The 12,901-nt window shown below is 52.7% G+C and overlaps 6 protein-coding genes across 6 annotated transcripts; 3 read left to right on the forward strand and 3 right to left on the reverse strand.

Moving 5' to 3' along the window:
• Positions 1–62: 62 nt before the first annotated feature.
• Positions 63–1,190, forward strand: VTN00DRAFT_2271 (uncharacterized protein; the record flags this gene model as incomplete). The annotated part of the gene is made up of 1 exon (XM_069428471.1): positions 63–1,190. The coding sequence occupies one exon, from the start codon at positions 63–65 to the stop codon at positions 1,188–1,190; it is 1,128 nt and encodes a 375-aa protein (XP_069292973.1).
• A 140-nt stretch (positions 1,191–1,330) lies between these two features.
• On the reverse strand, positions 1,331–1,979 carry VTN00DRAFT_2272 (uncharacterized protein; the record flags this gene model as incomplete). The annotated part of the gene is made up of 2 exons (XM_069428472.1): positions 1,331–1,596; positions 1,853–1,979. 2 exons carry the CDS (start codon positions 1,977–1,979, stop codon positions 1,331–1,333), a joined length of 393 nt encoding a protein of 130 aa, XP_069292974.1.
• A 125-nt stretch (positions 1,980–2,104) lies between these two features.
• VTN00DRAFT_2273 (uncharacterized protein) lies at positions 2,105–4,827 on the forward strand (the record flags this gene model as incomplete). Its single annotated transcript, XM_069428473.1, has 8 exons — positions 2,105–2,212; positions 2,273–3,222; positions 3,286–3,355; positions 3,414–3,502; positions 3,552–3,736; positions 3,796–3,968; positions 4,025–4,664; positions 4,760–4,827. 8 exons carry the CDS (start codon positions 2,105–2,107, stop codon positions 4,825–4,827), a joined length of 2,283 nt encoding a protein of 760 aa, XP_069292975.1.
• Positions 4,828–5,420: 593 nt separating this feature from the next.
• On the reverse strand, positions 5,421–7,785 carry VTN00DRAFT_2274 (uncharacterized protein; the record flags this gene model as incomplete). The annotated part of the gene is made up of 9 exons (XM_069428474.1): positions 5,421–5,524; positions 5,613–5,705; positions 5,776–5,874; positions 5,964–6,061; positions 6,158–6,288; positions 6,392–6,694; positions 6,791–6,907; positions 6,993–7,071; positions 7,163–7,785. 9 exons carry the CDS (start codon positions 7,783–7,785, stop codon positions 5,421–5,423), a joined length of 1,647 nt encoding a protein of 548 aa, XP_069292976.1.
• An 862-nt stretch (positions 7,786–8,647) lies between these two features.
• On the reverse strand, positions 8,648–11,521 carry VTN00DRAFT_2275 (uncharacterized protein; the record flags this gene model as incomplete). The annotated part of the gene is made up of 1 exon (XM_069428475.1): positions 8,648–11,521. One exon carries the CDS (start codon positions 11,519–11,521, stop codon positions 8,648–8,650), a length of 2,874 nt encoding a protein of 957 aa, XP_069292977.1.
• An 801-nt stretch (positions 11,522–12,322) lies between these two features.
• On the forward strand, positions 12,323–12,900 carry VTN00DRAFT_2276 (uncharacterized protein; the record flags this gene model as incomplete). The annotated part of the gene is made up of 3 exons (XM_069428476.1): positions 12,323–12,482; positions 12,594–12,692; positions 12,752–12,900. 3 exons carry the CDS (start codon positions 12,323–12,325, stop codon positions 12,898–12,900), a joined length of 408 nt encoding a protein of 135 aa, XP_069292978.1.
• Position 12,901: the final 1 nt, after the last annotated feature.

Below are 12,901 nucleotides of genomic sequence, written 5' to 3' on the forward strand. Positions count from 1 at the left end.
ATGTCTCATCTTTGATAGCCACGGGAGGGGCGCTGGGTAGGAAACAAATATCTCGAGTCTTCATGGCGACGAACGGCACCAGCGCCCCTGGTGATGGCATCACCGGGGGATATACTGGAGACAACCTGGGCCTCAAGATCACCATGGCCACGTTCACCGGCATAGCCTGGTACAATGCCATCGAACTCGTCGTCCTCGTCTTTGTGACCTTCAGCCGCTACCAGGGTCTCTACTTCTGGAGTCTCCTGCTCTCCGCCTCCATCGGCGTGATTCCATACTCCCTCGGCTTCCTCCTCAAGCTGTTCAACCTCACGTCGGCCGTATGGCTCTCCGTCACGCTCCTGACGTTCGGCTGGTACCTGATGGTGACAGGCCAGTCCATCGTCCTCTATTCACGCCTCCATCTCGTTCTGCGGAATCCAAAGGTGCTCCAGCGCGTGCTCTACATGATCATCATCGATGCCATTTGCCTGCACATACCGACCACGGTCCTGACGTATGGATCGAACTTTGCAAGCATGATGGACAACGGAACCTTTGTCCAGGGGTACAACGTCATGGAGAAGATCCAGATGACCGGATTCTGCATCCAGGAGTTCATCATCTCCGGACTGTACATCCTGGAGACAGTCAAGATGCTGAGGCTGAATCCCGACAAGGGCAACCGCAAGATCATGTACCAACTGCTCAGCATCAACCTCCTGATCATCCTCATGGATCTGGGGCTCCTCATCGTGGAATATCTGGATTTCTACATCATCGAAACCACCCTGAAAGGTGCCATCTACAGCATCAAGTTGAAGCTGGAGTTTGCTGTTCTGGGGAAGCTGGTTCACCTGGTCCACTCGCACGGCTGGAAGCCCGAGTCTGCCAATGGACCTTCGCAATTCCCCGATTTCGTGGATGCAACACGAGTGACCTCGGACGTCACCCACGCCGTTCCGTCGGTCAGGCATCCTTCCCATCCGTGGATGGATCCGGACGACGTTTCCATCGCCATCTTCGAGCATTCGGAGCCCAGCCCGACGCGGGAGGCTGGTAATTCTGAGGCTTCGGGGTCGTGGAGCGGTGAGACGCGTACGAATAATGTGTTTCTCGGACGCCAACGCTCACCGACAGACTGGACCGGTCCGGCGTGTTCACCGACAAACACCCGGTCGAAATCGACGAGCTTGGATCCTCCAGGGTGACGACCGGCTTGTGTCGACATTGCTTCAGGAAACCAACACTTTTCTCAAAAAGAGGGTACCGTTGAAGGCAACCCGTCTGTCCCACACCACGCCCGGCTCAGAAGAGGGAAACCGGTTTTCGTGGGTTGGAACTTGGAGGATTAGTCAAGAGGCTCCTTGGTGCGTCTCGAGTCGGGGTTCTCCACCCGCGCCGAGACGTCGCGCGAATGGCACGGCCGCTTCACAACTGAGCTGCCTTGAAACGAAGCTGAATCCTCACGGGTCATACACACACTCTCTCCGTACGGGATCGACTTTTTTGACCCAGTAGAACCAGGAGAGGTTCTGGAAAGCTTGATGGAGAGAGCACGGACTGGACTTGGAAGGTCTGGACCTGGCTGGACGGGTCTGAGGAAGGCCCAGATAACTGCACAGTCAGAAGGAAGATATGATATAATGCACACTATACTGTACATAGATGGCTATGATACCTATTTAAGTCGAACGAAGCTGTGATATCATATGACGTTAAAGCATCCTGTCCCCTGCAGATCTGTAAGTCGATCGTTCCTCCACGATCTTGCTCCTCGAGGGTCTGCTATTATTATTATTATTTACGGACCTCGCTGGAAGACGACACGTGCCGGCCAAGACGCGTTCCGCCATAGTAATTTCCGACAAACCCCCGCGCCTAGCTTTTCCCGCCAACGGCCGTCCGCCGTCCTCCGCAAAAACCCCATACGTCCCCGCCACGTGTGTCCCGAGAGGGAAATTCATCCCGGCATCCCGCTCCGGACGGAGATCGGTCATGGGGTTTTCCGGGGCATCTGGGGATCGAGAAGGCACCGCGGGGTTTTTATATCTCCCAGCATGGCCCCGTCGAGGTCTACATCGTGGTCATCCCGTTCGTCTGTGCCAGCTGAAGAACCTGCGTGATGAGACATCTGCTCCTGCTCGGTTTGGGCCTGCTCCCCGGCCTGGGGGCTACGGCGCCTGGGGCCCTCAACGGCAATCATCTGAAGTATAACGATGGGATATACCTGGTAGGGAGAGCCCCCTTGATCTGCCTCGGGGTTGGAATCTCGCATGCTGATTCCAGATAGAAGAAGGCAGCTCGTTCGCTCAGCAGCGGAAACGGGAGCGCTCCAGCATGTCCCTCGGACCCGACGACGCTGCACATGAGCGACCCGCCCTACGAGAACTACTTCTACTCGGACTGCAACGTCGCGACCCAGGTCGTCGTCACCAGCCCGCTGCCCGACAGCAACCTGAAGATCATCAGCCCGCGCCTGATCGTGGCATGGCCGGCCGGGAACAGCGGCGTCTGCGCCTACTTCGAGCCCCAGAACGGCGTCAACGGCACCCTGGGCATCGAACTCGTGAACTCGACCGTCGGAAACCCGCTCGCGGCCACCTACCGTGCTCCCCCTTCGGGATCAGAGCACCCGAGAGTCGGAGTGACGGGCGTACTTCGCTTCAACTCGTCGGCCGTGCTGACCCTCCCGATCCTGGGCAGCATCAGGACCATCCGTGACTTCACCGAGGGGCCCAGTCTTCTGGACCCTGAGATCCAGGATGCCATCACGTTCACCACCGCCGCCAACGGCGGAGCCTCGTTGCAGAGACTCTGGCTGGACAACGTCACCACGACGACGCTGAGTTTCACTCCGGTGGCACGCAATGGCAGCTCCGTCAAGGTGGACGGCAGGACCCTGAAGTTCGATGCCGGAGAGTACATCTTCGCGACGGACCTTAACTACCCCCAGCTGAAGCAGCTGAAGGCTTCCGAGGCGCTGAACCCGGCTTCTCAGGACCTGATCCAGCAGGAACCCGTCCAGACCTCTGCCCTTTCTTTCCTGTCGTACTCCAACAAGCTCCTGGCGGGAGCTTGGAGGTTCCTGACGTACTTTGGGCGCGATTCAATGATCACGGCGCTCCTGATGGAGCCCGTTCTCAGCCACGGAGAAGGCAGCGCGATGGAGGCTGTGATCGGTGCCGTCTTGGAACGGCTCAACAGGACTGATGGCAGAGTGTGCCACGAGGAGACCATTGGGTGGGTTTTTCCATTTGTCTAAAATGAAAAGGCATTATTTTACTAAATTTTTTTTTTTTCAAGCGACTATGCTACCTATCTGAACAAGCAGGAGAATATCACCAGCACCGGCCCTGTCTATGACTATAAGATGGTAAGTGCCTAATCCATGCCCTTTGCTCTGGGAAACAGGTGTTAAGTTTTTTTGACAGGTTGACTCCGACTACTTCCTCCCGGTTCTGATGAAGAAGTATTTCCTGGAGAATGAAGTCGGTCGTCAGAGGGCTGATGCCTTTTTGAGGTATGTATTTCTGATGATAGTCTCCTGGTCGCAAACTAAGCCTCCGCAGCATCCCCGCTGGAGACATCAACCCGGCCAACTCGAACCTGACCTACGGACAGCTGGCTCTGATCAACGCTGAACGGATCATGCGGTTGGCTGCCCCCTTCGCAGCCAAGGGGAACCAGACGAAGGAGAACCTTATCCATCTGGAGGATGGACAGGTTGTTGGCCAATGGAGAGACAGCACATACGGTTCGGGCACCTGCTTTCAAACAAACGCGGGAACGTAACTGATGAACTAACACAACCAGGACTCGGTGGCGGCCGCATCCCGTTCGATGTCAACACGGCATTGGTGCCAGCGGCACTGCGCTCCATTGCTGCTCTGGCGCGTGAAGGGTTCTTCCCTAAGCGTCCTCACTGGGCCATTCTCGCCGACAAGTATGCGGATGTCTGGGAGGACAAGACCCTCCAGTTCTTCGAGGTTTGCCACTTTTCACCTGACAATGAAGGAAAGACTTCCGCTGACCCATCATCAAGGTCACCGTCCCCAAAGACGAAGCCAAGCAGCGCGTCGCCGCATACGCCCAAACCATCAGCTTCCCGGGCCCCAACCAAGCCTCCACCATCGACTCCGACGTCCGCTTCTACTCCCTCGCGCTGGACGGCAACAACAACCTCGCCAAAGTCGAAGTCATGAACACGGACGACTGCTTCCGGCACTTCCTCCTCAACACGACCTCCAACCAAGCCCAGCTGACCTCCTTCCTCAACCAGACCGCCAACAACGTGCGCCGCACGTTTCCCGCGGGCCTCCTCACCGACGTCAGCATGCTGGTCGCCAACCCGGCCTACGGCCCGGACCCCGTCTACGCCCGCAACTTCACCAACAGCGCCTACCACGGCACCGTCGTGTGGTCATGGCAGCTGGCGATGATGGCAAAGGGCTTGGAGCAGCAGCTCGGTCGGTGCGAAGCTGAAACACCTACCCCGGAATTCTGCAACGATGCCGTCGTCCACGGCAACGTGAAGGAGGCGTACAACCTCCTCTGGGACAGCATCGAGGCGAACAGGGCCATCCTCACGTCCGAGGTCTGGTCCTGGGTCTACAGGGACGGCAGGTTCCAGGTCACGCCGCTGGGGGCGCTGCCTCCGCCGCCTGGGGTGGGTGGTGCGACTGGTACGTAAAAATTCCCTTAGAACTACTCTTTTTTTTTCCCTGATTGAACGGGTTTCTTCCTGATGGAATAAGATGCTGACCAAATATTGTCTTAGAATCGAACATCCAGCAGCTATGGTCGTTGGCGTTTTTGGCCGTGACCAGGAACGAGGCGTTCCGGTGAGCAGTCACTGAAATCGCCGTGCCCTTTCTAGGGACAACGATCTGTTCGATTTCCGAGTTGTATATATGAGCTACGTATGGTATGTGAGAGGGGGGGGATATATAGGTAGTACACAACATGCAATCATGTATTATTATATAAATATATTTTTTGGAGATAAGATCCGTCGAATGTACATGTACATATGTACATACATACATATATGCATACATGCATAATAATGATATGGCATGTTGGGATGAAATTGTTGTTTTGAAAATAAAATAAAGGTAAATGTGGTAACGGTGCGGCGCGCACACGCCCTAGTCTGTTTTTCCCATCCCCCAATTTCATTGACTTCCAATCCTATCATAGTTGCGATGCAAATTCAATCGTATATCTTGGTACTCTTTGTACATATATGTAGGGTATGTCGAGTATGTACAGTACGACAGTTAGTTAGCTCGTCCATATGTCCCATCGACATTACTACTCGACCCAGAAAATGACAGTGACAGATCAATATATATATATAGCTTCCAGCTCATCCATTCATCCGTACGCGTAGCCCTATCTTCTTCAAGACCAGTTTGATCGATCAACCAACCAATCAATCAAGGGACATACCTCCCACCCTGACAATGACCGTCCCACTCCGCGGCCGACGTGGAGACCGCCGTGTCGGAGTTGTTCAGCGCGAGGTTGATCAGCGTTTTCTCTGTTAAATATAGAACGTCAGTTAGCTAGAACCTTGGGCATGCATATGTGTTAATGTTATTACGCCAAGGCTGTGGAGGGAACTCAACTATCTGGATCTGGATCGAAGCGCGGCCAGTTATACTTTCCCTCGCCACCGGAAAGTCCGTTCCATGGGTCTTTGGCGAATGTGACCCAGGCTCCTAGTACAATGTTAACATTGGAGCCCCGTTATTATTTATTTTGTCTATTTGTGTATGGGTGTATACGCACCTTGGATATACTTACTAACCGCCACCTCCTCGGGCGTTGACGGATCATCGACGGCAAGCGGGCTCATGTTGTAGGTGCCGAGGACGATGGGGACTTCGCCTGCATCATGTAATCAGTATATAGTGTACTATCAGTATATACGTAGGTGTGATTTTTGATTGTTAGTGGTTGATAGTCCATGTACTCACTCGAATGGTACGCCCCCAGCCACGGGACCGGGCTCAGGTTGGAGAAGTTGCCGTGGTAGACGTACCGCCAGGTCGGGACGGATTGGTTGAGACGGAGTCTGATTCATTCATTCGAATTAGTAGATGCGTTTTTAAGAAGATTAGAACGAATCCAATAGATATGAATGAATGTATAGATAGAAAGTTAGACTTGCAGCGCAGCCTCCCGAATCGGACAATTAAACATGCCCTGCGTCAGCGCCTCCTGCGTCACCTCGTTGAACGCTTTGGTATCGAGGTCCTGCCACGCGGAGCCCTCGCGCTCGTTGCCGCCCATCAATGTCGGCTAGATATGTGGTCATTCAGATTCAGTTACCACCACGTAGATAGAATAAGTACCTAGGTACTAATACACGTAGATGACAAGAAAGGAACTGAATAGCACTTACAAGCCTAGCAATTCCCCTGCCTCTCCTCGCCCGCTCCGCATAATCCGCAAACTTGGTAACGTTATCCGCCACAGGGAGAAACGAGTACGTCCCATCGTTCGTGATCTCGTCGATGATGTCCTTGAATTGGACGCAGCGCATGCAGTCGAGAGTAGATGTCGAATTGCTAGTACTACTACTGCTGTTGCAGCCAAAGACAGCGGCAAGTCTGCTCCAGTTCTCGTACATCGTGTCCGTGTTGGGGAGGAGGGAGGCGACGCCGGATTCGAGGCCGATGGCGCGGACGAGGGGGTTCGTCGGATACTGTTTAGATTGAGAATTAGCTACCTACCTATCTAATGGTTCTTACCTAAGTAAGCAAGGACAACCGGGATGAAAGGAAAGGTGGTTTTTACATACAGCATACGAATACATATCCGCCGACGCAGCCCCCGCGGATTGGCCGAAGAGCATGATCTTGGTCGGGTCGCCGCCGAAGTTGGCGATGTTGTTGTAGACCCATTCGACGGCTAGTCTCTGTTCGAAGGTCAGTATCTAACTGCCTTTGATTTGGCAAATGTATGTATGTATGTATGTGTAAGGACGTTGGTGCAACACTCGCCTGATCCAGTAATCCAACATTCTGCTTATCCACATCGATCTCCGGCGCATTGGGGTATCCGAAGACTGTCGTCCGGTAGCTTCAAGTCAAGTCAAGCAGGAAAGGAATCATTTAACAACCGAGTTCCAAAAAGTGATCAAAGGAAATGAGAGAGGGGGGAGGGATCATACTTAAAACTAACAAAAACCACATCCTCATTATCCCTCACCAGATTCGCCCCGTCGTAGAACGTCAACGCCGTCCCTCCCTGACTGAACCCTCCTCCGTAGATATACATCATCACCGCCGCCTTCCCCTTCCCCTTTCCTTTCCCTTTTCCTCCTTTATTCTCATGCTTCCCACTACTCCTACTTTTATGCCCCTCCCCCGGCGCCCAAACATTCACCGTCAAACAATCCTCCGTCATCTGTCCCACATTCCAGGGCATATACGGCAGGACCTCCCAGATGGATTCATTCGAGAGGGAGTAAACCCCGGGACAGGGGCCGCTGTATGACTTTGCTTCGAAGACTCTGTCACTGTTCCAGGGAGCCTTGTTCACCGGGGGCGCGAAGCGGCGGTCCCCGGTGGGCGGTTCCGCGTAGGGGATGCCGAGGAAAGTGCGGACGGCGCGGTCGGTGGTGTCGTTGTAGAAGCCGTAGACAGGGCCGGTGGTGGTTTCGATGTAGAGGTCTGGGTTGTATTTGTAGTTGTGGTTATGGATGGTGGTGAGGCTGGATGCGGGTTGGCATTGAGAGAGTATGGCGGTGGTGAGGAAGAAGGCGAGACGTCGTAAGCCCCATTGGGGTGACATCGTGGTGGATTTGTCAAAAGGATGTGGAAGCTGGTTGCGATTGGATCTCTATTTGTTCAACGCTCATATATTGTCACCAGAGTTAATCAGCAGTATGCATTAACTATATGCAAGACATGAATTCAGCACAGAAGTTCAAACAAAAACGTTCAGTAGGAAAACAATCAACTTGCTCCATCCATCTATCCAGCCAGCCAGACTAGAGAAACCCCGGTAAATATAACTGTACATAATATAACGACGGCCTCATATCATGTGGGGCAGACGGCCCCTCCACATCCGGAGAATCTGCCTGAGTGCCAGGAAAAATAATGTACTAGAACGAGCTTAGGATCCCCTCTCCCGCCCCCCAAACCCCAGCGATCTCGCTTGATGTCCTGAGATCGGCACATTGAGCCGATTGAGTTACATTTAGCCTTAATATGCCATGCCATGACACCTGAAGACATCAGTGGTTAGCGTTGGTCCACTCCATCGGCCGTGGTTATTCCGTTACTGAAGCTTAGCTTAGCTAGGTTTCTCCGCATTTAGGTAGATGGAACCCTTCCATGCCCCACGGGGACGGCGGACAAGCAGGTATCATGATTTTCTCCGATTCGTTGACAACATCGACAGCACAAGAACTAGAGACATAACTGATGAAGAAAGGAATTCAACCGCCAGAAAACATGTACTGTACTGTACTATACTGTACATACAATGTTTGAACTCATAACCGACTGAATCAAGAAGATCCTAAGGATATCATAAACACGGGTACCGGTAACATTTCATTCAAAGCATAAAAAATTCCATCCATCATAATGATGCCTTTCCAAAAAAAAAAATTCCGTAACATAACATCCCATTATAACATTCTTTTTCAGATCGTGAAAGATCGGATCCCTTCAACCAGTCCATCCGACAGCTTAGAGACTGCGACCCAGTCCGGCGCATATTGCCGAATCTCGTCCAAGGCAGGAATGACGCCAGGATGGTTATTGTCGCTCCATAGACAGACAACCTTCCCGCTAAGACCGTTCCTCGGCCACTGGACATCGACTGTCCAGGTGTTCTCCCAGGTGCGGCTCCAGAGCCTGATCTCCCGGCTCCCTTCGTGGGAGATGTGCGGGAAGCGACCGTCCAGTGCCGATCCAGCAACGCTGAAATCCGAGATCGGCGAGTCAAACAGCAATTTGCAGGCACGCGTGTTCTTGCCAGATATTTCAAACCGCGCCTGATTCTTGCCAACCGTGTGCGTCACGTTGAACGACACCCAGTCACTCGTCGGTTTCTCCTGGGACGTCGACCCGGTGACATGAGGAACGAGGCCGTCCCACGAGCACTGCAGTCGAGGTCCCAGCCAGGTGCAAGTCACATTCTGGCCAGCGGCGCTGGGGAGAGCCTGGACTGCGTCATTCACAAATGGCGGGATGCCCGTGAGAGAAGCATGATTCACACTGGTGTCGAGATCGACCTGCTGGATGAAGAACAGCTTCAACCGGTTTGAAGAAGAAAACGGGAACGCAACAAGGTTATATATCAAAGTTCCGATGAATACGAGAAGCAGAAACACTGGAATATGATACGTGTACCGATGTATAAACGGCAAAACTGGACTCAGGAGGAGAACCGTGAACGCCGCAATTAGCAGGTAGACAGTAAGCGCCGAACTGCCATCCTGACAGGTTTGATGCAGGGCACTCGTGAGAAACAGACCGAGTTGGCCTATCAGGATAATGACGATAGGAGCCACAAGGATGAGCTGTAGCACCCACGTCCACTTTGGCATCCTGGCGCTCCATGCTTGCTCATAGCCGTACACGTTGGGATCCTTCTCCTCCCGAACGGTGTCGCTGTCAGCAACTTCTTCACCATCTACCCTGGTGTAATTTGCAAATGTAGTTCGGTGTCCACCTCGCAGGAGGGACGTCGACTCAGTCACCTCTTCCTCGACATGGTCGGTACTCCCAACTTCGTCAAAGGTAGGGGTAAGCAGACGGCTGCCGAAGCTGCTTGGCCTTCTTGACCCAGGTCTGAGCTGGATCGCGTACTCGCTTTTCCGGGGCAATGAGAAAAGCTCTAGATATGAGATCCACGTAGCCAGGAATACTCCTAGGAAATAGAAAAAGATGAAGTATCCGCCGGCAAGGCCGAATTTGTTCTCATAAACCGTAGCGATGACCAGCAGGACCCACACCAGGGTAAACATCCAAGTCAGAGTATACACTCTATGGAGAGCCGATGGCCGGGCGAAATCAGCCACCCGAGACACGAACCATGCCATGAACACCCACGCTGAGATCATCATGCTCCAGACAGCGTACTGGCTGCTGTGAGCAATCATAGGATTTATTTTTGTCAATAGGAAAGCCAACGCGACTGTTATACCAGTAGGTATACCAAAGAGGAGTGGAAACCGGAAGAATCCCCTAAGGCCGTACAGAGAAACTCTTTCATCAGTGTCGTCTAGCCGTGTCGACATGCTGAACAGGTACATCTTGTTTGCCTTGGATACGGCGACACCTGTGATGAAGAGGGTAAGAGGGCCCACAATCAGGACCGTTACTGAAAGCGCGAAGAGGGTGTGAACACGGAACACCGCGAATGAACTCCCAAATAGATCGAACCAGACGGCGCGCGTACCGAATCCGGCCGGGACTTTCCCAAGGCCCTTGGGTTTGCCGTCGAAGCGGTCACTCGAATCCGAGACAAGGCCCTCGGTAGTCGCAATGGCAGTCGACAACATATGCCACATAGAATCCTTGCTGGTATGTCTCGTGTCGTCTTGATCAGTGTGGTACCTGGCTCTGGGCTCCATGAACGCAACATCCAACCCGCGAAGCCCGAGACCGCCTTCGAAGACAATGTAATCCGTCTGGCTGCGAATAAGCCCCATCTCGAATCCATTGGCACTCAGCACAGAGCCGAACGGGTGTTGCGACCTCTGGTAGAACTGCGTCACCTCTGTATCAGTGCTGCGGAAGAGCGTAGCGCGACCGCCGGCGCCAGCGCCCTCCAGGTTCAGAAACGTATGAGGAAACTTCGAAATCGGATGCTGGCTGTACACGCGCGCTCCATTGAGGAAGTCCTCTTCGCCATTGTTGAAGAGCACAACCAGTCCCTTGTGTGGCGTATGCCCAGGCGTCATGAAGTACTTGATCAGCTGAAGGCATGTTATCACTCCGATACCATCATCCGTGGCACCGAAGCCGGTAGACACGCTGTCGTAGTGAGAATTGACGAGCACGCCTCCCTTTCCGGATGGCTCTCCATCGGATTCTTCCCACCAGTTTGCCTTGTCATCCTCCGAACCCCGAATGTAGACAATGATGTTGGTTCCCTCAAAATAGACACCCAGGCTTTCTGCGCCTGCAACGCTGCCACCAGCAAATGTGAGGTTCGACTGCAAGTCATTGAAGACAAAAACATCCGGCTTATCGCCATCGACAGCTCGATATTCCTCCTTGGAAGCGCTCGCTGCCACGATCTCGTTGATCCTCCTCAACAACCACTCGTGGACGTCATCGTTCCGATGCGAATTGTAGGGATGAAAGCCGCCGGTAAGGTACTGGAGGTCAGCCCACGCTTCGGTGATATTGACACCGTCCGGACCAGTGCTCGGGGCCGAAGGGAGGACGTGGTGGATGATGATCAGCGGAACAAGGAGGGCGAAGTAGACGACGGTGGTGATAAGCGTCACGGGCCAGGGAGTGAAGGCCAGCGGGTTACACCGCCGCAACTTGGTGGGAGGCATTGGAGACGGTCTTGCCGACAACGATCGTCGCAAAGACCGACGAGCGAGAGGACGGTCCGTAAGACATAGAGAGAAGGAGTTGTTACGAGGGGTCGCTTATCGTCGAGCCTGCCAGAAAAGGCGGAACCAGCCGGCAGTAAGGGAGCACGGAGCACGGTGGAGAAACAGACGCTTCCGGTTAGCCTCGGCCCCGCTGGGCTGAGCCGCCGAGGACGATTCTTGTTCTACTCCGCACGAAGATATTTGGCCAGTGTACATTTCTTGGAAGATATTACTTTATAAACTGACAATTGCGCCGGTATGAAGGTACCGTTTGTATGTACTCACAGCAGTTGGAATTCCCCGAACAATTGGCATTAGTAATAATCATGTAGAATAACGTCACGACCAGAACTCGTACCTTGGTGCTCTTTCTCGGGAGGATGTCCAGACGATCTGGTTCCGACTCGGGTTTGTCCTGTTCAAGGTTTTCGGGATCTCATGATACCATGGGGCAAAATATATGGGCTTGGTCCCGCGAAAGCTCCTAATGGGTTTTATATTTACACAGGCCTACTCATCTCGGGAAGTGCCTGCATAATTGAACGAATAGTCATCTACGCAAGACCAGCTACTGTATACTTCCAAATAATCCAGATCTTAAAATCCGTTGTGATATATGGAAGAAGAATCGAGCTACAGATTGGAAGAATAAGGTCAAAGAAACAAAGGCTAAAACAAATAGATATCATCTAAAACAGTACGAGTCCGGGAAAGACAAACCTCCCTGGAGCTTTGCTCCTTTGATTTAACCGCTCAAGTATGTTTGTCACCAAACCAATAGAGACACCGATACGACCTGACCACTATCCGAATCTTCCTGGGATCCTTGAGAATCTTCCAATTCACTTCGCCGGGGGAAACCTTAAGCCACCATATTCTGCAACGCATAATCAACGCACAATCGAAATGATACAAACATGTTATGGCTAGACAAGGAGCTGAAAAACTTGTGTCCCGATGTATTTGTACAAATAGATATGCCAATGACTTGTGCTTTCTCGTCTTGAAGAGAGGCGCTTGCTGATTCCAGCAATCGGGGGTTCTGTTCGTCTTGTGTCGCTCACAGGATATTGGCTGGGATGCCAAGCGGCTGCCTCTGCTAAACGTCTTCAATCCATCTTGCTTGATGGTATTATGTCTCGGTCGTAGGTAAATGACGTAACTGAACCTCCGTACTTGCCGACACAGTCGACGCACTCAACGAAGACGAATTTATGATAATTCGTATCGTGGAAGATAAAAATTTTGCTTTAAGACGACAAACCGATATCATCGGGATAATTCAGATGCGAAACACAATGATAAAACAGATGCAAACCGAACAGACTTCAGGATAGG

The sequence above is a fragment of the Thermoascus crustaceus genome (genome assembly GCF_041956765.1).
Source record: "Thermoascus crustaceus strain CBS 181.67 unplaced genomic scaffold VTN00scaffold_1, whole genome shotgun sequence".
In the NCBI taxonomy this organism is placed as follows: domain Eukaryota; kingdom Fungi; phylum Ascomycota; class Eurotiomycetes; order Eurotiales; family Thermoascaceae; genus Thermoascus; species Thermoascus crustaceus.